The 25,598-nt window shown below is 47.6% G+C and overlaps 2 protein-coding genes across 2 annotated transcripts in view; one reads left to right on the plus strand and one right to left on the minus strand.

The window, feature by feature from the left end:
- LOC137436536 (forkhead box protein P1) overlaps positions 1–25,598 on the minus strand; it is a 581,222-nt gene that overhangs the window by 439,380 nt on the left and 116,244 nt on the right. The window lies entirely within an intron of this gene.
- LOC144888271 (uncharacterized) lies at positions 12,204–21,347 on the plus strand. Its single transcript, XM_078765915.1, has 4 exons — positions 12,204–13,051; positions 13,163–13,575; positions 20,384–21,171; positions 21,306–21,347. The coding sequence occupies exons 1-4, from the start codon at positions 12,204–12,206 to the stop codon at positions 21,345–21,347; spliced, it is 2,091 nt and encodes a 696-aa protein (XP_078622041.1).

The raw sequence follows: 25,598 nt of genomic DNA on the forward strand, positions 1-25,598 counted from the left end.
GTGCGCTGTCAAGAATGGAGGTGAGAGTAGTGAGAGTGACAAGGAGAGTGAGTTGGTTGTGACAGGTGAGCGAGGATGTACACCTGGGATGGAAGGATGCACACCTGGAATGGTAGAGCGTGAGTGGGAATGCACGCTGGAGTTGGTAGTGAGGCACGTGGTTGGGTGTGCGAATGAGAGCACACCTGTGATTGTCACAGAGGAGGTGACAGAGGAGGGGGTGCGAAGAGGTGTATTGGTGAGGTGTGCGAGCAACGAATGTGTGCCAAAGTGTTCGGTGGTCAGGTGTGTGACCAAGGCTGTGAGTGGAATGGGTGTACCGAGGTGTGTAAGGAAAGGTACGAGGAGCATGGAAACGGCTGGATGTGTGAGCAAGGAACGGGCTGCGGGGTGTAAGCGTCCAGGTGAAGCATCGACGTTAGACGGGGTAGAGTTTAGAACGACTTATAGCCGAATCGGGCCCTCGGTGCGTGCTGAGCCTCGCTTTGAACGGCCGCGTCCGTGCTCCACAAGGCGGAGCGGGCGGCCCGATAGAAAGAGTCGTCATGGCGACCACTTTTTGTTGAGGCATTCCGGCAGGTCGAGATCGGGACATTGGATGGCTCCGTGCCGAGATGGTGCGTGGGATCTCGGCCCTGGTAAACCCCCGGCCCTGCACCGAGTGCCGGACGTGCCCAGCCGCTGGCACAGAACAACCCGCATTCATGGCTTGGCTTTACGAAGCCGGGCTTTGGACAGGGATTGGCGCACCGAGAGGTATTAGTGAGTAGACTGGGTGATGGGGTTAGTGTTTTGGCCCCAAAATTAGAGAAAAACAAAATTTGATGATTGGCAAAGGATTGGCAGTTGTGATTGGCAGATGATGGGTAGTGATTGGCAAATTTTTGATTTGTTGAAATTTGATGTGCAAAATTGGTAGTGAGAGACCCCCGATGGGGTGGGATGGCAAATCCACCATCCTTCCCATGGGGGGGCAAAGGAGCACTAGATTATGGGGTTGATGGCAGTGAAAACTAGCCCGGGTGGGTTAGGATATTGTTAGGGATCTAGCGAAGATGACATTAGGTAACGTTAAGGTTTAGATAGTGACTGATACCTGTAGTGGGGACGCAGGTAGTTTAGTGTGGATGATAATGACGAGGGAGCGCAATAGTTTAAAGGGACGACTGGGACGCGCAAGTTTCAGAAGGGAGTAGTTAGCTGAGATGATGCCGTGTGTGTGAGCATTGAACAGGTGTGATTGCACAGGTGTGCAACTGGACGGGTGTGTGGAGCAGTGTGTGAGTAGTGAGTGTTGTAGATCAGCGCGAATGCGCTTGGGGAGAGAAGGGTGCAGGTGGCACCAGGTGGGAGAGCACAGGTGTGCAAGTACAGGTGTGTGGAGAGAGTTGGAGTAAGTGGTACGGAGTGGTGTGCATGGTGCGAAGGTGTGAATGGGGGAAGAGTGGACCCCCATCACGGATACCCGGGGCGGGTAGTGTAAGTGTTAGGTAGAGGGTATAGGTAAATTGTGGTTGGATATTGGCATCTGTGGTGCGGGGTTGCAGAATGGTATTGCGGATGGGTGCATTAGTGTTGTGGAAATGGCTGGGCGTGTAGCCTGTTAGTGTGTGTAGTTGGTTGGGCACTCCACCACTGTGAGGATGTCGGCCAGGTGAGGCCGCAGGTGGGCTCTGGGAGCCGGTAGCTGTGAGTGGGTGCCTGAGGATCCCGGGTGTGGATCGGGCAGCCCAGTGCCAGAGAGGGCACCGAGTGGGGAGAGTGCCAGAGGGCCTTCCCCAGGTAGTTAGGTTAGGGTAAGGAGCAGGTAAGCTCGGAGGCAACTGCAGTGGTGGAGGTGTGCAGGTGGGTAGACCCGCTGGGAGAGGTACACGCCACAGCCCGGAAATTGTGCGAGGGCACCGGGAGATGAATCGGGGGAGTGAGACCCCAAATTGAAGAGCACCACAGTTTGGCCAATGGGAATTGGTTTTTTAGAACCCATAGTGTAAGAGGGCCAATGGTTTGGCCGGAGAAAGACCCCGGGTAGTGTAAAGTTGTTAAAGTCATTTAGAGGATAGTTAGGATTGATGAACCTGTCGCACCATACGCAGCCACTTACCTGAGGTGATGATGATGACTCCACACCTGTGTTTTCTTCGTTCTGTGCAGGAAATGAGGATTGCTGTAGATTTGTGAGACGCATCACGACGTGGATGAGACATTGGGGTGATTCCATCTCTCCCTCCCTAGGAGGGACTGATGATGAATTGGTGATAGCAAATTATGATGTTGAGTTGGAGATGGCAAATTTTGATGAGAGTTGAAAATGGCAAATTTGATTGGTTAGGAGGGAAAGAAGACGAATTTGGTATATGGGAGGAACGGGGAAGACAGTAGGGATGTTTGTTGATTTGTAAAGTAGATGTTTATGGGTAGTGTTGTGTTTTGTGGATACAGTAAGGGATAAGGGAGGGGCCATGTAGGTTACCTGGTGGGGGGGGGGGGGCGTACGGTAGGAAAGTACCTGTCTCACCTGGTTCCCATGTGCCCCCAGTGTGCATCATCTTATATTGCGTGCACTTTTGCGCCCTTACCACCTTACTCACTTGTCTGCTTCTTTTGTCTCCCACCTCCGAGGATCTGGTTTTGGGGCAGAGAGAGAGGAGAGAGAGGTGCTGGCTTCGCAGTTGTGGGCCTGCACTTTCGCTGCTTGCTGCTGGGATCGATACACCATATGGACCGCAATGTTTGTGGCCACCCACAATGGACCGCAGTTCTTTTGCGGCCAAGCACCACCCGTGGATGGACCTATGGGTCAACGTGGCACCTATGCCATACAGGTGAACCACTTATAGTTGGCCCCCTGACGGCCACAATAAAGAAATGGACGCGGTTGGCGCCTTTCTTTATTTTGTTTAAAAGAAGTAAGAAGGCCAAGTGCACCACATGAAGGCAAGACCAGCGGCAGAACATCGGCCGGCTGCGACACCACCGGTGATTTGTAAACACTTTATTGGTGCACCGGATGGTGCTCACTGTGTGATGGGGTGGTGCTTGATGCTTGGAAGGGGTGCTCTGCACATTATTAAAGGCCGTAGGCCACAGAGCACTCGTGGCACGCATGCTATCGATGCTAGCATGCGTGCTCTCTCTATGCATAACATCTGCATGTGTTCCTCCAAAAACAGGTCCTGGATCGTAGTGTAAATATCAGCGTAGTCTTGTGTAAATAATGCTCCCTACCGGCTGTATGTTTAGTTTGAGGATTCTTTCCGGATTCGGTTATCCTGTGGGTGTGTTTCTGTGAGGAGAAGGGTGCAACGTCGCAGGGGGACATATTTACTCATTTGTGAATATCTGTAAAACTGTCGCACTCAGGGTAGAGTTAATAGTAGAGGGAACTACATTGTGTGCCACACTAAAGTAGGTAAAAATTTATCGGGTCGGGACGCCCCGAGGGTAGAGAAGGCTGCAATGTTGCGAATATGGAATTTGGCCTCCATATCCGCTTGTAAATATTCCCCTATTTCCCCAATACTCCCCAACTATCCCCAATCCCCCATTCCCTAGTCCCATTGTCTGTAAACAACAATCAGTAGAGCCGACCTTCCCCTATTTCCCCCATTAAATGTCGTGCCCAGGTCCACCGCATCACACGTAGACAACTTTCGGACATCTTGCTAGTTATTCTTAGTCTATGTCAGTTAAGGACTCGTTTCCATTAATTATGACTCTTCGTTGCACCAGAATGTGATTATATGGCACCAGTAGTGAGTTTAGGACCTTTCCCATACCTCCTTCCATCTTCTTCCCCAAACAACAACAACAACAACAACTACAGCTACAACAACAACTACAACCACGGCACGCGGGGGGAGTGTGCGTCCTCCCACCAGCTCGGTTAGCCGCCATGACCATGTGCTCCACGGGGTTACCACGAAGGGGCTGGCTGTCAGCTCCTCGTCAAGGGCGGAGCCTGGTAAACCCCCCGCACGCACCCAATGAGAAGCAACGTGCCGATTCCACGAGGCGGAGCTAACGAGCCGAGGGCGTGTCACTCCCCGCCGGATATACGAAGCGACTCACCGGATGTGAGGTCAGATGCGCCCCCAGCTTGAAGAAGAGCAAGTCACTACCTCCGAGCGCTGCGACCTCCCTGCATGCTGCATCTCTGGACCGGACCGAGTCGATTCTGTCCCTGAGCCCAGGTGCACCTGGAGCCATCGATCCTGCCTTTCCTAGCCATCAATCCCCGTGTGAGTCAGCCTTTTGTCCCGTTTATCTGTCGTCTGTTGGGGTTAATATAAGATAGTGTCTAAGTGCTTGTCTTTCTATGCTGTACCTCTCGTCCCTGTAATCTGACCTTCCGAACGAATATAATCTCCTCCGGAGGTCTTGAGAACCGTATCCATGGTGTCGTGTCAATTTTAATCCCAGCCGTGTGTCTTTTCCTTCATTGACCTAGCGTAACGCGATTAGTCAACGTTCGGGTATAATCGGGTAACTTGTGCAGACGTGGTCATACCAAACCGCTCGGTAAATAACATCTAAGCCACGTCTGTAACAATATATATATATATATATATATATATATATATGTGTGTGTGTGTGTGTGTGGTAGTAGGATATCTTCGACATTGTAAGCAATAACGAACTGTTCATCGTACACGGGTCCATAATAAATATAAGCTTTATGATTACAGGCAAGCATCACCAACCCTCTTGCTCGATATGCTAGATTTTTATTTTACAGTTTACAGTTATATAAATTACAATGCATGGAAAAAGTTTTCTTTCTCTCAGGATGCAAATTCTCTCTATGTGAAAACGTATGGCATAATGCTGCTCATATGTTCGTATGGGTTATTTATTACACGTAATACTAAAATTCCCCAAATTGTGCGGGATTTAACCCCTCTGTAAGGATATAATCCGTCAATCATTCCTCACTCCTGTTTGTCAATCAATCAGAATTGACAGCAATGCGATGACATGTCGGGATAACCATGCATGACTCAACAGGTAAAAATACTAGTTTCACTCGTGATACTAGTTCTACAACACCATACACCATATACATATCTTAATTGCAAACCTAAAAATAGTGCTTTACCTTAAAGGAAGAACTGCATTGACCTGTAGGAAATTGATGTATTAAAAGATTAAATTGGTAGGTTGATAGTTTAATGACGGTATCAAATTAAAATGCAGAGTGTCTCTTTGTCTGTTTGCTCATTGACTCGAAGACGGCTTGGCCCATCTCTGCCAAATTTTCCATAGGTGGCTCCTAATAATTAATTATTCCCTCCCCACTCCACATAAGGGTGGGTTGATGTCTTGCGATTTTCACTTCCACACGTGATACGTTTACTTTGTCCTACTGGAAGGGGGGGGGGTATTACGAGCCATGGGCACAAAATAAATTTGTCACAACCTCCCCTTCCCACCACTTTTTTAGCCTGGTGTTGGCTTAGCGGTTAGGGTGCAGACTTGGGATCCTAGGATCCTGGGTTCGAATCCCGGTCGATCGCTGAATTAACGCCAGGGGGGTTGACTCAGCCTGTCACCCTTCCGAGGTCGGCAAATTGAGTACCAGTTCACTGGTAATTCCCTGTGCGTCACAAGAGGCGACTAACAGGGTTGGAGGCAGGAAGGGCATCCGGCCATAAAACATTGCTTCAAAAAAGGGACCACGGTGCCCGAAAAAGGCCAACCCCTGCTCTGCGGGGGAAAATGGCCTCTAAAGGTGGTTTTCTTCTTCTCCCCTCCCCACCACCCCCAAGGCACTGCCACAGGGAATAGGTGTTTATAGTACACACACACACACACACACACACACACACACACACACACACACACACACACGCTTAAGCCTGATGCTGGTTTATCGGTTAGGGTGGCTGGCTTGAGATCTTAAGGTCCTGAGTTTGAGCCCCTGTAATTCCGTAGAATCAACACCAGATTGGTTGACCCAGCCTGTCATCCTTCCGAGGTCGGCAAAACGAGTACCAGGTGACTGGTTATAGGGGGGCATTGTATCGGTGGCAGCTGTGCCCCTAAATATGATATAATCAGTAGTTAAAGGCTGCCCACGAACCACCACCACTCAAATGCTTCAAGTTTCAACTGGACTTGTTTATAACTAAATGTGTTTCCAGGTAGAACCCTGACATGACGACTCTTTTATGGCTGAAAAGATGCCTCGGCAAGCAGTGTGTGTTAGCACCATACACAGCATCGTACAGTATATCAAGACAACCTTGAGGAAAACTTCAATGGATCCTTGGACATTGTGATGAAAGGTCATCTAACAACAGAACAAAAGGGTCGGAAAGTGTTACTATTCAGAGACAAGGAGTGCGATTCTGGTGCAATGATGCTTCCGAGCATTCTTTTGAGACCTCAAGGAATACAGTTCTTCAACTTCACATCGTGGTCTGCTAGCCAACCTGGTGAACCTAGAAATGTTGAGTGCTATGAGGTTTTATGGTAGAAATGTAATGTATGGGTCTTAAGGACTCAGAAACTGCCGGATGCTATTTTGCATCTGTGTAGCATTTTGCATAATTGACCAACCCCCCAAGCATATTAATTAGGTCACATCACTAAATACGGAATATCTTGATAAATAAGCAACATAGAGACTTCATTATAGTATCTGGACCTATGTTTTCGACCACAAGGAATCCAAATAACATGGTTTTAATCTCCTAAAATCCCTCCAACTATCCAAAATCCAATATAGCCGTCAAGCATAACAATATAAATGTTAAAATCACGGAAACTCAGAAACGTTTAAAGATACGGATTTCATTTTGATGAGCACACCCATGTTTTTTTACCTCAAGGAACTCATATAACATTATTTTAAAACCCTATCTCCTATCTGTTTACCTGAAAGAACATATCTTTCATATATCTATTCATATTGTTATGGTTTTTAGAACCTTCAATTTGTAAATAATAAGCCTTATAAGTAATTCCCTGAAAATATCCCGATCTCCCAAAGGTCAAAGATCGCACCCTAGATAGGCCACAAGCAACACGTAGGACACCATAGAAACCTCTTCAGTTATCTCATTAGTATGTGTTTCAGGTAAGGATCTGTTCCCAATAGTTGAATCTACATTGCATTAATGAAATAAGAGTAGGCCCCAAAGTTCCCTTCAAAAGCGGTGCGAGTGGTTTTCTATCTCCCCACAAGACGCCATTGCCCATGTGCTTCATCTCAGAGAAGAAGGGGGAGGAGTCCTCAGAGCTCAAGGAATAAGGCGTGGCCCCGTCAACGCACCATCAAGGGGCGGTACCGATGAACCCTCGCGACCAATCCAGGCCGAGGCGTGTTCACCGGTAGGCGGAGCGAAGCGGACGCGGCTTGATACGCGAGGCATGTAATAAAAGCACCGCCGCGGACTACTTCGAGAGAGGAGCCGCAGACGAACAGGGGAGAGCCAAGGAGACGTCACGGCAGATGAGCCAGAGAGAGAGAGCCACAGAGATTGAGCGGCAGAGATTTCAATTACGTACGCAGCATACCAGCTTTCCCCTGCTATATAATTGTCCGGTCGCGTCCAACGACATGCAGAGCTGTTTGCCGGCTTTCGCCTCGAACCCAAAGCGTGGACCGGAGCCCGAGCTTGGAGCCGGACCTCGACGCCTGCCATCTGCCCGGACCTTCCTTCCCTGCCGTCTGCATGAACCTTCTCTTCCTTCCCACCACTACCCTTTTCATGTAAGTCCGTTTGTGTTGTCCTGGGCATGATAAGTAAGACTGTTTAAGCTTGCCCTGTGTTACTGCTTCTTCCTCTTCAACTGTACATTACCTTTCGTCTCCTCTTCTAGTATTGTATAATAAATTCTGTGTTCTTCCTTTCACTTTGGTTTCTTCTCCATTCGATCGCCTTAGTCTGTTTCCTTCAATTGAATATACGTGGCACGATTTGGCCAACGCTCAGGATCAGGTTAGTGTTTGCTAACGGCTCGGATTTCGGACTGCTAACCGCTCAGCAAACTCCATCTTGTCCGGGTCCGAGCAGGGAATTATATCCCTGCTTTGTGGAGGGATTGGCAAAAGTATTTGGGAACCCATTGACCAATCACCCTGGCCAATCTCAACCCCCCAAAGGAGCGTGTAATTTCCAGGACTGGGAGGATCGGCCAGTGTAAAAGACAAGGGGAGTAACCCCCCCTTGGTAAGGGGAGCGCCGACCCCCGGATCCGCAACAATATATATATATATATATATATATATATATATATATATATATATATATATATATATATATATATATATATATATATATATATAATTGCATATATATATATATATATATATATATATATATATATATATAATTGCATATATATATATATATATATATATCTATATACAGACTTGGCATTTAATATGGAATATTTTTTTTTTCTTGACTTGGGTTTACTTTCTTAACTCAGTATATAAATCTGGTGAGTTTCTTTTACACTTTGGTGATTTATTTGTTAAAAGAACCATGTCACTGATTGTCTGTCGCAGCAAGAAGTCAACAACAGGATTATATCACAGGTGGCGTGGCAAAATGTACGGACAGGTGCATTTGATGATTGGCTTCACAGTCGGGTATACAAGGTTATTGCGTTCTGTATTAGTGGAAAACAACTGCTGCACGTCTCCAAAAGTTATTGCCGCTTCCTCTGGAGATGGTCCGTTAACTCGACAATGCTGTTTGTCATGGAGTGGTGGCTTTAGGAAATTACGGCATGAAACAGTGTGCTATTGCTCGGCAGTATGGCATCACTCAAGGTCAGGTGTCAAAGATCCTGAAACAAAATGCTCAGAGGGGTGTCCCTACTCCAATACCGAGGCCAGGACGTCCCCGCAGAACCACAAGGAGGGATGATCGCCAGCTGCACCGGTTAGTCCACAATGGCCGCACCAAGTCAGCTAATCGGCTTAGGGCTCAGTGGCAGCAACTGACAAATGTGCCTGTATCCAGAAGGCTAGTCAACCAACGACTGGTTGAAGCAGGCTATCATGCCAGGCATCCCCTGAGAAAGCCACGCCTGACCAGACAACACCGCCAGTGCCGATTGCAGTGGGCCAGAGAGCACCGTCAATGGCTCCAGGACACTGGAATCACGTGATCTTCAGTGACGAGTCTAGATTTCTGGTCTATCGTCAAGATGGCCGCGTCTGAGTGTGCAGACAAGTGCATGCAGCCTACAACAAAGATTGTATAGTGCCAAGAGTCCAAGCTGGAGGTGGTGGGGTGACTGTTTGGGCTGCTTTTCATGCAGGGGGCAAAACTGACCTGGTTGTTCTGAATGGAAACCTGAACCAGTTCAAGTACAGGGCCATTCTGGAAGAAACATTGCTTCCATTTGCTCGTGCAGCCTTTCGAGGAAACTTTGTCTTCCAAGATGACAATGCACGGCCTCATCGTGCTCGCATGATCCAACAATTTCTTGCTGACCGTGGTGTAGAGCATATGGAGTGGCCTGCCATGTTCCCGGATATAAATCCGATAGAGAACTTGTGGGCAGAATTAATGCGTCAAATCGACCACTTGGACCAGTAGCCGACCTCTGTGCGTGAATTGCATCAGGCTATTGTCACTGCATGGCAAGCGATTCCTGTCCAAACCTTGGCAAATCTCGTGAACAGCATGCCTCAACGTGTACGTGCTCTCCTGAATGCTCGTGGGGGTTACACGAAGTACTGAACTGTAATTTTACTGTCCGTAATCCCAGTCGTAATTTAACTTTTGTTTTGTTAAAAATTTTTTTGGCTAATGTGCAAAATAATGAGATACTTCTGTAAAACGTACAGAAGTTTAACACAGTACTGTCCATGAATTGAGTTCGATATCCGTTTACATCACTTTCAAGGATCAATTTATTTGTTTCGAAATGTCAAATGTGGTTTTTGTTTCTTTTAAAGGTCACATTAACAAAATCTAGAATAATTTCAACATAATTCCAATGAACTTTTGGTTCTAAGTCAACTTGAAAAGTAAGTTCACCCCCACAAGAAAAATATTCCATATTAAATGCCAAGTCTGTATATATATATATATATTGTTGCGAATATGGAATTTGGCCTCCATATCCGCTTGTAAATATTCCCCTATTTTCTCCAATACTCCCCAACTTTCCCCAATCCCCCATTCCCTAGTCCCATTGCATGTAAATAACAATCAGTAGAGCCGACCTTCCCCTTATTCCCCCATTAAATGTCGTGCCCAGGTCCACCGCACCACACGTAGACAACTTTCGGACATCTTCCTAGTTATTCTTAGTCTATGTCAGTTAAGGCCTCGTCTCCATTAATTATGACTCTTCGTTGCACCAGAATGTGATTATATGGCATCAGTAGTGAGTTTAGGACCTTTCCCATACCTCTTTCCATCTTCTTCCCCAACCAACTATGGCTGCAGCAACGGAGGGGATGGGGGCGGCGCGGCGGCGCGGGGGGGGGGGGAGGATGCGTCCTCACACCGGCTCGATTAGCGCCATTGACCACGCGCTCCACGGGTTTACCACGGAGGGGCTGGCTGTCAGCTCCTCCTCAAGGGCGGAGCCTGGTAACCCCCCGCACCCAATCAGAAGGGCGGACCGATTCCATCTGGGGCGGCGCTAGCGAGCCGAGGGCGTGTCACTCCCCGCCGGATATACGCGGCCACGTAGCGGACGTGACGTCAGATGCGCCCCCAGCTGGAGAAAGAACGTTGCCTTGCCTACGACCGCTGAGAGGAAGAGAACCCGCCTGAGAAAGAACGTCACCTCTGAGCGCTGCGACGAGACCTCCCCGCATCTCTGGACCGGACCGGGTCGATTCTAACCTTTGAGCACAGGTGCACCTGGAGCCATCGCTACCCGCCTGTCCTTTCCATCAACCCCCGTGTGAGTCAGCCGTTGTCCCGTTTGCCTGTCGTCTGTTGGGGAATAATATAAGATTGTGTCTAAGTGCTTGTCTTTCTATGTTGTACCTCTAGCCCCTGTAATCTAACCTTTTCCGTAACGAATATAATCTCCTCCGGAGGTCTTGAGAACCGTATCCCTGGTGTCGTCATTTTATAACCCAGCCGGGTGTCTTCTTTTTCTTATTGAGCCAGCGTGGCGCGGCTTCGTCAACGTCGAGTATAATCGGTAACTTGTGCAGACGTGGTCATACCAAAACCGCTCGGTAAACTAACATCTAAGCCACGTCTGTAACAAATGGTTGTCAGGAGTTGGATTCGAACCTGGGACTAAATTTATTTAGCCCAAATTTTGGAACACCAATTGTAATATTAGAGTAACAATTGGTGTCGAGGAGTGAGATTCGGACCCGGGAATAAATTAGTTAGGCCCAAATTTTGGGAGGGAAAATCGAGCCGGAGCGCGTACGGCGCTCGACCAAATCGATCCGGAGCGCGGTCCCGCGGTTACTGCGCTCGACGAAATTATAACGGCGAAATTTCGAATTTGTGTTACGAAACTCGAATTTTGAAAGTCGCGCCATGGCGGATCAAGACGGCTGGGGTCCGGTAGGGGAGAGTGAAGCAGGGTCGGTCCAGGACCAAATTGAGGGACATGAGGGACATGAGGAGAGCGAAACAGCGAGGGTAGCAGGCACGCAAAATGGCGCCTCGCAAGAGCGCACGGTAGCCGAGCCCGCTGTATCAACGGGCTTTAACATGCAGCCGATTGACATACAGGCCCTCATTGCGCAGCTACAGGCAGCTGTACAGATGAGTATGGGGAGCCAAATTGAGCGATTGGGTGAGCGGTTGGGGAACCGGATGGATGCTCAGAGTGAGCAAATGGGGGTAATGAGGGACGAAGCGAGGGGTACCAGTGAGAAGTTAGACAATAATTTTGAGGGGTTAGACAACGGGATAAAAGAAGTGAAAAATGGGTTAATGGGGGTAGAAAATAGAATGGCTGCCCAGGAGAATCAGATAGAGGGAGTGAAAAATGGGTTAGAGGGGTTAGAAAACAGTATGGAAGGCAAATTGAGGGACATGAGGGACCAAGCGGAAAGGGAAGTTAAACAAATGGAGCAGCAGATAGAGGGGGTCAGAATGGGGGTAGAAACCAAACTGGATGCTCATAGGGAGGAAATGGAGCAGATGAGGGTGGCATCTGGGCAGGAGATGCAAGTGATGGGAGAGGAGATCAGAAGAGGAGTGAGTGAGGAGGTCGGAGGAGTGCGCGAGGAGGTGAGGCACTGTGAGGAGCACATGGAGAAGGAGGTGAGAAAGGGGACTGTAAAGTTACAAAGTGGCATAGAGGACCTGACGCAGGAGGTGGAACAGCTGACGGAGGGACAAAAAGAACTAACGGAGCAGGTTCAAAGGAACACTGCGGTATTAGGAGGGTTAAAAGTGACACAGAAAGAACTAAAAGACGACTTGATAGCGACGAAGAGGGAATGTCAGATGGTACGTGAGGGACTGACAACGAGGTTGGACGAGGTGATAGAGGTAATGGAGACGAAGGACCGGCAGGTGAGGACGCACATGGAAACGGTCAAGGTAGCCTTGGAGGATGAGCTTGAGGAGACGTACCGGGGAATAAAAGAGGTGAAGCACAAATTAGAAGAAGTGGAAGAAGGGATGAGTGAAATTAAGAAGCGACGGAGAGGGGATAAGAAAGAAATAAAAGAGGAGATAAAAGAATTGGTCCAAAGTCTGTGTTTGGATCGTGATGATGTGCTCATTAACCGGATGAGGGATTCGCAGGTGATGGAGGAGAAGCGAAGAGGAAGAGGACCCGGTGTAAGTGGTGACCAATATGGTCGTGCGTATGATGCGCCAGGGGATTTAAGAAGCTTGGGGGTCGAGATAGACCCGGGTGTTCGTGAGAGGCCGTTGGTGAAGTGTGCGACAGGTCTGGTGTGCGAAAAAGGAGGTGTGCAAGAAAGTCCGACTCTGGGGTGTGTGAGGAAAAAGTGCACGCCAAGGAGTGAGGGTGCTGGCGAGAGTGAGTCGGTCGTAGCGAGTGTGCGAGGGAGCACATGGAAGCGCGGTGTGGTAAGTGTTACAGAGGGTGTGACGGGAGAGTGTGCGCAAGGGTGTGCGCGAGAGAGGTGTGTGACGGACAGGTGCATGAGGAAAGAGTGCGCTGTCAGAAGTAAGGAAGAGTGTCCACCTGTGGTGAGTGTTACAGAGGGTGTAACGGGAGGGTGTGCGCGAGAAAGGTGTGTGATGGACAGGTACATGAGGAAAGAGTGCGCTGTCAAGAGGAAGGGTGAGTGCGCTGTCAGGAATGGAGGTGAAAGTAGTGAGAGTGACATGGAGCGTGAGTTAGTTGTGACAGGCGAGCGAGGATGTACACCTGGGATGGAAGAATGCACGCTGGAGTTGGTGGTGAGGCACGTGGTTGGGTGTGTGAATGAGGGCACACCTGTGATTGTCACAGAGGAGGTGACCGAGGAGGGGGCGCGAAGAGGTGTTTTGGTGAGGTGTGCTACGAACGAATGTGTGCCAAAATGTTCGGTGGTCAGGTGTGTGACCAAGGCTGTGAGTGGAATGAGTGTACCTGGGTGTGTAAGGAAAGGTACGAGGAGCATGGGCACGGCTGGATGTGTGAGCAAGGAACGGGCTGCGGGGTGTAAGCATGCAGGTGAAGCATCGACATTAAACGGGTTAGAGGTTAGGTCGACTTTTAGCCGAATCGGGCCCTCGGTGCGTGCTGGGCCTCGCTTTGAACGGCCGCGTCCGTGCTCCACTAGGCGGAGCGGGCGGCCCGATAGAAAGGGTCGTCATGGCGACCACTTTTTGTTGAGGCATTCCGGCAGGTCGAGATCGGGACATTGGATGGCTCCACGCCGAGGTGATGCGTGGGATCTCGGCCCGGGTAAGCCCCCGTCCCTGCACCGAGTGCCGGACGCATCCAGCCGCTGGCACCAAACAACCAGCATCCATTGCTTGGCTTTACGAAGCCGGGCTTTGGACAGGAATTGGCGCACCGAGAGGTATTAGTGAGTCGACTGGGTGATGAGGTTAGTGTTTTGGACCCAAAATTAGAGAAAAACAAAATTTGATGATTGGCAAGGGATTGGCAGTAGTGATTGGCAGATGATGGGCAGTGATTGGCAAATTTTTAATTTGTTGCAATTTGATGTGCAAAATTGGTAGTGAGAGACCCCCGATGTGGTGGGATGGCAAATCCACCATCCCTCACAGGTGGGGCAAATGCGCAATAGTTTATGGGGTGTATGGCAGTGAAAACTAGCCCGGGCGGGTTAGGTTATATTGTAGGGATCTAGAAGAGATTGACATTAGGTAACGTTAAGTTTAGTTAGTGACTGATACCTGTAGTGGGGACGCAGGTAGATTAGTGGGGATGATAATGACGTGGGAGCGCAATAGTTTAAAGGGACGACTGGGAAGCGCAAGTTTCAGAGGGGAGTAGTTAGCTGAGATGATGCCGTGTGAGTGAGAATTGAACAGGTGTGATTGCACAGGTGTGCAACTGGACAGGTGTGATTGCACAGGTGTGCAACTGGACAGGTGAATGGAGCAGTGTGTGAGTAGTGAGTGTGTGGATCAGCGCGAATGCGCTTGGGGAGAGAAGGGTGCAGGTGGCACCAGGTGTGAGAGCACAGGTGTGCAGGTACAGGTGTGTGGAGAGAGTTGGAGTGAGTGGTACGGAGTGGTGTGCATGGTGCGAAGGTGTGGATGGGGGAAGAGTGGACCCCTTTCACGAGTACCCGGGGTGGGTAGTGTAAGTGTTAGGTAGAGGGTATAGGTAAATTGTGGTTGGATATTGGCATTTGTGGTGCGGTGGCAGAATGGTGTTGTGGATGGGTGCATTAGTGTTGTGGAAATGGCTGGGCGTGTAGCCTGTTAGTGTGTGTAGTTGGTTGGGCACTCCACCACTGTGAGGATGTCGGCCAGGTGAGGCCGCAGGTGGGCTCTGGGAGCCGGTAGTTGTGAGTGGGTGCCTGAGGATCCCGGGTGTGGATCGGGCAGCCCAGTGCCAGAGAGGGCACCGAGTGGGGAGAGAGCCAGAGGGCCTTCCCCAGGTAGTTAGGTTAGGGTAAGGAGCAGGTAAGCTCGGAGGCAACTACAGTGGTGGAGGTGTGCAGGTGGGTAGACCCGCTGGGAGAGGTACACGCCACAGCCCAGAAATTGTGCGAGAGCACCGAGAGATGAATCGGGGGAGTGAGACCCCAAATTGGAAAGCACCACAGTTTGGCCAATGGGAATTGGTTTTTAGAACCCATAGTGTAAGAGGGCCAATGGTTTGGCCGGAGAAAGACCCCGGGTAGTGTAAAGTTGTTAAAGTCATTTAGGAAATAGTTAGGATTGATGAACCTGTCGCACCATACGCAGCCACTTACCTGTGGTGATGATGATGACTCCACACCTGTGTTTTCTTTGTTCTGTGTGCAGGAAATGAGATTGCTGTGGATTTGTGAGACGCATCACGACGTGGATGAGACATTGGGGTGATTCCATCTCTCCCTCCTTAGGAGGGACTGATGATGAATTGGTGATGGCAAATTATGATGTTGAGTTGGAGATGGCAAATTTTGATGAGAGTTGGAGATGGCAAATTTTGATGAGAGTTGAAAATGGCAAATTTGATTGGTTAGGAGGGAGAGAAGACGAATTTGGTATATGGGAGGAACGGGGAAGACAGTAGGGACGTTTGTTGATTTGTAAAATAGATGTTTATGGGTAGTGTTGTGTTTTGTGGATACAGTAAGGGGTAAGGGAGGGGCCATGTAGGTTACCTGGTGGGGGTGGGGCGTACGGTAGGAACGTACCTGTCTCACCTGGTTCCCATGTGCCCCCAGTGTGCATCATCTTGTATTGCGTGCACTTTTGCGCCCTTACCACCTTACTCACTTGTCTTCTTCTTTTGTCTCCCACCTCCGAGGATCTGGCTTTGGGGTAGAGAGAGAGGAGAGAGAGGTGCTGGCTGCGCAGTTGTGGGCCTGCACTTTCGCTGTTTGCTGCCGGGATCGATACACCATATGGACCGCAATGTTTGTGGCCACCCACAATGGACCGCAGTTCGTTTGCGGCCAAGCACCACCCGGGGATGGACCTATGGGTCAACGTGGCACCTATGCCATACAGGTGAACCACTTTTAGTTAACACCAAGTGCACCACAAGAAGAGCAAGAGACACCTGCAGGGTTAGGGGTTGTCGAATTTATTTTTATTCCAATGAACAATGGTGACTGCACCGATTGGTGGTGGGGTGGTGCTTGTGATGCTGGGAAAGGGTGCTCTGCACGTTATTAAAGGCCGTCGGCCACAGAGCACTCGTGGGTTGGTGTATCGATGCTGGCAAGCGCGCTCTCTCTATGCATAACATCTGCATGTGTTCCTCCAAAAACAGGTCCTGGATCGTAGTGTAAATATCAGCGTAGTCTTGTAAATAATGCCCCCTACCGGCTGTATGTTTAGTTTGAGAATTCTTTCCGGATTCGGTTATCCTGTGGGTGTGTTTCTGTGAGGAGAAGGGTGCAACGTCGCAGGGGGACATATTTACTCATTCGTGAATATCTGTAAAACTGTCGCACTCAGGGTAGAGTTAATAGTAGAGGGAACTACATTGCGTGCCACACTAAAGTAGGTAAAAATTTATCGGGTCGGGACGCCCCGAGGGTAGAGAAGGGTGCAATGTTGCGAATATGGAATTTGGCCTCCATATCCGCTTGTAAATATTCCCCTATTTTCTCCAATACTCCCCAACTTTCCCCAATCCCCCATTCCCTAGTCCCATTGCATGTAAATAACAATCAGTAGAGCCGACCTTCCCCTTATTCCCCCATTAAATGTCGTGCCCAGGTCCACCGCACCACACGTAGACAACTTTCGGACATCTTCCTAGTTATTCTTAGTCTATGTCAGTTAAGGCCTCGTCTCCATTAATTATGACTCTTCGTTGCACCAGAATGTGATTATATGGCATCAGTAGTGAGTTTAGGACCTTTCCCATACCTCTTTCCATCTTCTTCCCCAACCAACTATGGCTGCAGCAACGGAGGGGATGGGGGCGGCGCGGCGGCGCGGGGGGGGAGGATGCGTCCTCACACCGGCTCGATTAGCGCCATTGACCACGCGCTCCACGGGGTTACCACGGAGGGGCTGGCTGTCAGCTCCTCCTCAAGGGCGGAGCCTGGTATCCCCCCGCACCCAATCAGAAGGGCGGACCGATTCCATCTGGGGCGGCGCTAGCGAGCCGAGGGCGTGTCACTCCCCGCCGGATATACGCGGCCACGTAGCGGACGTGACGTCAGATGCGCCCCCAGCTGGAGAAAGAACGTTGCCTTGCCTACGACCGCTGAGAGGAAGAGAACCCGCCTGAGAAAGAACGTCACCTCTGAGCGCTGCGACGAGACCTCCCCGCATCTCTGGACCGGACCGGGTCGATTCTAACCTTTGAGCACAGGTGCACCTGGAGCCATCGCTACCCGCCTGTCCTTTCCATCAACCCCCGTGTGAGTCAGCCGTTGTCCCGTTTGCCTGTCGTCTGTTGGGGAATAATATAAGATTGTGTCTAAGTGCTTGTCTTTCTATGTTGTACCTCTAGCCCCTGTAATCTAACCTTTTCCGTAACGAATATAATCTCCTCCGGAGGTCTTGAGAACCGTATCCCTGGTGTCCATTTTATAACCCAGCCGGGTGTCTTCTTTTTCTTATTGAGCCAGCGTGGCGCGGCTTCGTCAACGTCGAGTATAATCGGTAACTTGTGCAGACGTGGTCATACCAAAACCGCTCGGTAAACTAACATCTAAGCCACGTCTGTAACAATATATATATATATATATATACAGACTTGGCATTTAATATGGAATATTTTGTTTCTGGGGGTGAACTTACTTTTCAAGATGTCTTAGAACCAAAAGTTCATTGGAATTATGTTGAAATTATTCTAGATTTTGTTAATGTGACCTTTAAAAGAAACAAAAACCACATTTGACATTTCGAAACAAATAAATTGATCCTTGAAAGTGATGTAATCTGATGTCGAACTCAATTAATGGACAGTACTGTGTTAAACTTCTGTACGTTTTCCAGAAGTATCTCTTTATTTTGCACATTGGCCAATTTTTTTTTTAACAAAAACAAAAGTTAAATTACGACTGGGATTACGGACAGTAAAATTACAGTTCAGTACTTCGTGTAACCCGCACGAGCATTCAGGAGAGCACGTACACGTTGAGGCATGCTGTTCACGAGATTTGCCAAGGTTTGGACAGGAATCACTTGCCATGCAGTGACAATAGCCTGCTGCAATTCACACACAGAAGTCGGCTGCTGGTCCAAGTGGTCGATTTGACGCGTTAATTCTGCCCACAAGTTCTCTATCGGATTCATATCCGGGGACATGGCAGGCCACTCCATATGCTCTACACCACGGTCAGCAAGAAAGTGTTGGATCATGCGAGCACGATGAGGCCATGCATTGTCATCTTGGAAGACAAAGTTTCCTCGAAAGGCTGCACGAGCAAATGGAAGCAATGTTTCTTCCAGAATGGCCCTGTACTTGAACTGGTTCAGGTTTCCATTCAGAAAAACCAGGTCAGTTTTGCCCCCTGCATGAAAAGCAGCCCAAACGGTCACCCCACCACTTCCAGCTTGGACTCTTGACACTATACAATCTTTGTTGTAGGCTTCATGCACTTGTCTGCGCACTCGGACGCGGCCATCTTGACGATAGACCAGAAATCTAGACTCGTCATTGAAGATCACGTGATTCCAGTGTCCTGGCTGCCATTGACGGTGCTCTCTGGCCCACTGCAATCGGCGCTGGCGGTGTTGTCTGGTCAGGCGTGGCTTTCTCAGGGGACGCCTGGCATGATAGCCTGCTTGAACCAGTCGTTGGTTGAATAGCCTTCTGGATACAGGCACATTTTCCAGTTGCTGCCACTCAGCCCCAAGCCGATTAGCTGACTTGGTACGGCCATTGCGGACTAACCGGTGCAGCTGGCGATCATCCCTCCTTGTGGTTCTGCGGGGACGTCCTGGCCTCGGTATTGGAGTAGGGACACCCCTCTGAGCATTTCGTTTCAGGATCTTTGACACCTGACCTTGAGTGATGCCATACTGCCGAGCAATAGCATGCTGTTTCATGCCGTAATTTCGTAAAGCCACCACTCCATGACAAACAGCATTGTCGAGTTGACGGACCATCTCCAGAGGAAGCGGCAATAACCTTTGGAGACATGCAGCAGTTGTTTTCCACTAATACAGAACGCAACAACCCTTGTATACCCGACTGTGAAGCCAATCATCAAATGCACCTGTCCGTACATTTTGCCACGCCACCTGTGATATAATCCTGTTGTTGACTTCTTGCTGCGGCAGACAATCAGTGACATGGTTCTTTTAACAAATAAATCACCAAAGTGTAAAAGAAACTCACCAGATTGATATACTGAGTTAAGAAAGTAAACCCGTCAAGAAAAAAAAAATATTCCATATTAAATGCCAAGTCTGTATATATATATATATATATATACATACTGTATATATATATATATATATATATATATATATATATATATACATACTGTATATATATGTATATATATGTATATATGTATATATATATATATATATATATATATATATATATATATATATATATATATATATATATATATATAAAATATATATATAAGGTCTTTTATTTATACCCCATGTGTTTCATTTATTTTTATTCATTTATTTCATGAAGGTGATTGGCAACTACAACAGAACTGCCTAGAGAGAATGTTGCCATATTTCTTTCAGCTGGGCATCATAATTATGCAAGGTACATTAGCTGGCACCTGCTGGATATAAAATATCTACCGCCGGATGCTAAACAAGGTCTTCTAGATGGAGCACATGTTTGTCGTCACTCTGGAGGAGCTGCTGCTGTGTCTGGCGATCAGTTTGGGGAATAGACATACATCAAACAAGTCAAGCAGGCTGGGGGCATCAAAGGCATCTCTACCAACCCTGAGCAAGTTGCTGTCTGGATTGAATCATTTGGTGTCTGCTCTCACTTATCCATGGCAATGGCCAGCATATACAACTCTGAAAGTAAAACTGCTACTGCACCTGTTAAACACAAAGAAGAAGGGGAAACGAGGCGAGAGTTGGACAAACAAGACCAACAAGGAAGATCCTAGATGAACTTCAAAAGTACTCTCATCCACTTACTAATGACTCTACATCCCTGTACAACATCATCAATGGACAAGTGGCATCTGCCAATGAGGTAAATGTACATGATTCCCTCCAAATTGGACAAGAACTGAAAACAAAATTCATGGCATCCCTTACTGATGGTTTCCACAACCCAATTAAGTCTAAAGTGAAAACCATGCAGCTGCTGAAACGGGGTGTGAAGGTGAAAAACAAAACTGTCTAGAACCTGGAAGCCATGTTTGCTCGTCTCCTGATAGTCGGACAGAAGAGGAACCTTGAGTTGTCCACTGTGTTCTACCATGAGCTATGCCCTGTGCCTCCATCACTCATCGATGAGTATGGCTTCCTAAGAAAGGGAAATAAATCTGTGCTAGTTAAACATCTTGGCATCACCATACGAAACCCCCCACCTCCTAATACTCTGTTGGTGGATGCCTCTCAGCTGCTTTACCACATTGTCTGGCCATCCCCAGGTACAGTGGGTGATCTTGCTGCAGGGATGAAATCTCGCCTCATCAATTACAAAGGAACAGAAACCTATGTCATCTTCAATCGCCATGAAGGTATCAGTGCAAAGGATCATGAGAGGCAGAGAAGAGCTGGAGAGGGATCCACTACATATCAACTAACTTTGAATTCACCTCTGGCTGGTCGAGATGCCATAATGAAAAACAAGGGCAACAAAAGGCAGCTCTCACAACTACTCTGCACGCATGATCTTGGTAACAGCATTGAACTTGTGAGCCAAGCCAACAGCATAGTGTGTTATGATGAAGCAGACATAGCTCTCATCAACTACATGCTGCGAGCTGCATCGGCGGGAGCTCCAACTGTGCGAATCCTTAGTGATGACACTGATGTATTCGTGCTACTAGTATATTGGTGCTGGAAAAGTAGTGTATCTTGTCGTGTTCAGATGAAGAAATGGGACGGATCAGTGCTTGACATTAATGCCACTGTTGCCAAACTCGGAGAGAAATGCAAGGGAATCTTGGGAATGCATGCACTTTCAGGCTGTGACACGGTATCTTACCCTAATGGAAAGGTAAACTGTCTGTCTTGAAAGTGCTCAACCAGACTGATATTGCTGGTCTAGACTCTGTTCTGGGAGAGAACAATGCTACCTACAATGATCTGATAGCAACTGGGAAAACCTTCTTCCTACATCTATATGGGCAGAAAAAGAGCAAGTCAATGAATGCTGCCCGTTATGAGACTTAACGAAACGAAAGAATCCTCCTGTTCTGAAGTCCCTTCCGCCAACAGACACAAACCTAGCCCTCCATATCCATAGAGCACATCTGCAAATGATGCTTTGGAAGGCTGCAGACAAGGATGAACCTCCAACTGTCGAAATAACGAACTATGGGTGGGAGATCACTTTAAATGGTGAGGTAATGACAGTACTGTCCAATGAACCAACTGCACCAGAAAATCTCATGGACGTCATTAGCTGTAGCTGTCGAGCACAGGGGACTACCTTCAGCAGGAGGTGTGGTTGTGCAGCTAATGGACTATCATGCACGAGTTACTGTTGGTGTGAAGGGGGGGACGAGTGTAGAAACCCACTAACACAACAAGATGTTGAAGAAACATACGAGTAAGATGAGGAAGAAGAGGACCTGGAGAATAGAGGGACAGCAATGATGAAGACCAAGTGTGAGAGTTGTAACATATGAGTCGATGTTTCTAATTACATATGCCATATACAACAATGAGTTATAATTCAGTGTTGGGAATCCCATATGCTGCAATTGTATATATTTTTTAGAACTTGAAGATGAAGATAAATCGTTAGAAGAGGTATTAGTGAAGCAGGAATAAGTTTATAAGTAGCTTGTGGCGAAATATGAGCTTAGTTGTGTCTAGGCGAGAAGTGAGGGCAGAGGCTTCTTAGAGACCACTACTGCATCTACTGTATATTAACATTTTTCATTTATAGTTGGAACGTAGAAATCGCTGGTGGAAAACTAGCATTGTATCATTATTTTTATTTATGTAATGTACTTTTTAAAGAGAACATAAAATGTTACAATTTTGTGATGTCTTTTATGGCGATTACTTGCAATAGTTATAATTATGCACTAGGCAGTTGGATAAATAATTAGACATGGGTCGAAGTGTCAAAGGAAATCTCTTCAATTATTGATACTATTACGTGCTCCTCCCCAAACCCCGGTCACGGTGTACCTCCGAGCCCCGAAAGGAGTCACGGCAGAAAGATGTGTTATTCTGTGTGTCAAAGACCAATGGTGAAACCACACCAATTGTTACCAAAAAACAAGTATTGTATTAAGGTCACACAAGAATAACAGTAGAATAACAATATTAATCAATTGTACAATTTTTTTTTTTTTTTGTACAACCAAAATATCATTCCTATGATGGTACCATCAGTTTCTTACAATATAACTCACTGTGCTCCAAGTGAGCGAAAAGAACATTCCCAAAGTCTCTGTCCCGGCACCAAGTCAAAGTCGATCCACGCTCCGGTGATCGTAAGAACGATGTCGTATCGAGACCAGAATCCAGTTCGGCTGACAGTCACGCTGCCAAAGATGCGCAAAGGTGCCCTCAAAAGGCGACTGGGAAATCACACCTTCAGGTATGAACGTTCAACGGCTCCCAAACGGCGAACCGCAAATTCCCACTCGAAATCCACGTTACACACGCAAACCAGGTTAACGACTGGGTGCGGTGAAATGGCTGGAGCGATGCGAAATTGGCGGGAGCGAGGCAAAATGGCCGACGGGCCCGTACTGAAGGCGTACCTGCACTCCAACAACGATTCTCTTCGGAATCAACCGCAAAACCTGTCATACAGGTTTATCTGTCACAGCGATAACCACTCTGTCACAGGAATCCCTTTCCCAGGAAACCCAAAGTTCGCTCGTGACCCCCGTTCGCCAGCGTCTCCTCGAGACCTCAAAGCAGCCCGGTTTTTCTTCCCGACCTCACTTGCTCCGCTTTTTCTTCCTCCTCTTCTTCTTCCGGTTTTCTCCCGATCCGGTTTCCGGTTTCTTTTGAAACACTAATTTTTTTTACCTTTTGAAAACAGTTATCTCCATTTCACTTAAACGATAACAATAATAGTACATGGAACCAAAAGTGCTTACAGTGGATGAAAACCACAACGACGGAAGTGACGAATCCGTAACAATACGGTATTACGACTTTTGAGCTGGGTAATTATTTATATTTGTCACATTTACATTTCAGATAAATAGATAGGAGATAGGGTTTTAAAATAATGTTATACGAGTTCCTTGAGGTAAAAAAAACATGGTTGTGCTCATCAAAATGAAATCCGTATCTTTAACAGTTTCTGAGTTTGGTTGATTTTAGGATTTCTATAGTTATGCATGGTGGCCATATTGGATTTTGGATAGTTGGAGGGATTTTAGGAGATTAAAACCATTTTATTTGGATTCCTTGGGGGTAGAAAACATAGGTCTAGATACTATAATGAAGTCTCTATGTTGCTTACTTATGAAGATATTCCGGATTTAGTGATTTGACCTAATTAATATGCTAATTAGGTCAATTATGCAAAATGCTACACAGATGCAAAATAGCATCCGGCAGTTTCGGAGTCCTTAAGACCCATACATTACATTTCTACCCTAAAACCTCATAGTACTCAACATTTCTAGGTTCACTTTAGAACATATAGGAATGGCTAGTAGACTATCGTATCAAGAGAACAGTGCTGTGCTTGAAACCACTTGAATGCACAGCAGAAAGGGTTCAAGCCATTTGACATGCTTCCGAGAATCGCAGTCCTGCAAAATCAACCAGAAAGGCAAAATAGCAATTTGTAACATCCGAGATGATCATGCGAACAGTTTTCCACAAGTCCCATTGATATACGATGTGATGTTTGGCACGAACAATCGCTGCAAAGAAAAGAAAACTGCAATCATTTTATGTTGGTATATAACCACTCTGGAGATAACCTTGACAGGCAATCATCACCGTACTGTGCAGCCAATCATCTGTAAATTTAAACAGGCGTGATGGTTTCATTGACCAGAAATTGAATAACTATTCGCTGCTTAACCCTCTGTTGCATCACTTGTTTCAACCTTTATTTTCAGTACATGGAATAAAGCAGGAGGCAAGGATAAAGGGAATTAGCTTCTGATGCCATAAAGACAAAATGCTTGTTTCTTGGAGGGGGGGGGGGGGGGGGGGTTCCACAATACCTTGCCTCATGCAAACAAAAGTCCGGGTCAAGGGTGTGTGTGTGTTTGTGTGTGTCTGTGTTTGTCTGTGTTTGTGTGTGTCCGTGTTTGTGAGTGTGTGTGTTTGTGTGTGTGTGTGTGTGTGTGTGTGTGTGTGTGTTTGTGTGTATGTGTGTGTGTGTGTTTGTTTGTTTGTTTGTGTGTGTGTGTGGTGTGTGTGTGTGTGTGTGTATGGGTGTTTGTGTCTGTGATTGGAAAGTTTTAGTCGAAAGGTTTGAGTGAAAAGAATCAGAATGAAAATTTACATGCGGTATAGCTCATTGAAACCACTTATTAATTTCAATGCTTGAGTCCAATTGTAAACAGCTTGTGTCTAATTTTTCAGTGTTGAAGGATATATACGTGTGTATATATATACTAGCAGAAGTACCCGGCGTTGCTGGGTGTGGGAAGGGAGGGGAATGGGGGGTGGGGGGGAGTGGAACGGTGGGGGGAGGGGAGGAGAGGGGGGAAGGGGAGGGGAGGGGGGGGAAGGGGAGCAGTCAGAAGTGGAGGCTCTTTTACGGAGAATTTATATCTTGAAGGGGAGGGGAGGTGGGGGGGGGGGGGAAGGGGAGGGGAGGGGGGAAGGGAGGAGGGGGAGGGGGAGGGGAGGGGGGAAGGAGGGGGAAGGGTGGGGAGAGGGGGAAGGAGAGCAGTCAGAAGTGGAGGCTCTTTTACAGAGAATTTATATTTTAAAGGGGAGGAGTGGGGGGGAAGGAGGAGGAGGAGGGGAGGGGGAGGAGGGGGGAGGGGAGGGGGAGGAGGGGGGAGGGGGTGGGGAGGGAAGGGGGGAAGGGGAGGGTGAAGGAGGGGGGAAGGGTGGGGAGAGAGGAGGAGGGTGGGAGGCGGGAGGGGTGGAAGGGGAGGGGGAAGGCAGGAGAGGAAGGGGAGTGGCTCATGTTTCTGAGTGAATGTGGCTCACGTTTCTGAGTGAATGTGGTTCACGTTTCTGAGTTAAGTGTGATGCCGATCAGGAAGCAGAAGAAGCTGTACTACCAAATTCGTACACTTCCGGAATTGTTTGATTTATTTGTATTCAAATGTCTGGTAATTGTTTTGTATTTATTTATGTGAATGTGTACTTGTATATAACTGTCATTCATTTAAAAAGGCTTCGGCACTATCGAGCGATTTTTATTTATTTATTTATTTTTAAACTGCAAAGAAACGAACTTTTTTTTTTCAATTATTTTATTTATTTATTTTTATCTAAAACACTCCCAGGCACTCACTGAAGAACCTCTGA

This window comes from Myxine glutinosa, chromosome 11 (assembly GCF_964187855.1).
Source record: "Myxine glutinosa chromosome 11, kmMyxGlut1.1, whole genome shotgun sequence".
Taxonomy (NCBI): domain Eukaryota; kingdom Metazoa; phylum Chordata; class Myxini; order Myxiniformes; family Myxinidae; genus Myxine; species Myxine glutinosa.

What these genes read in the sequence shown, in the direction of transcription:
- LOC144888271 (XM_078765915.1), top strand. Translation starts at nt 12,204, where the DNA reads ATGGAGAAGGAGGTGAGAAAGGGGACTGTAAAGTTACAAAGTGGCATA. An exon ending in CAAGGGTGTGCGCGAGAGAG is followed by an intron (nt 13,052 to 13,162) that starts GTGTGTGACGGA and finishes TGCGCGAGAAAG; the next exon opens with GTGTGTGATGGACAGGTACA. An exon ending in CAAGGAACGGGCTGCGGGGT is followed by an intron (nt 13,576 to 20,383) that starts GTAAGCATGCAG and finishes GTCTCCTGATAG; the next exon opens with TCGGACAGAAGAGGAACCTT.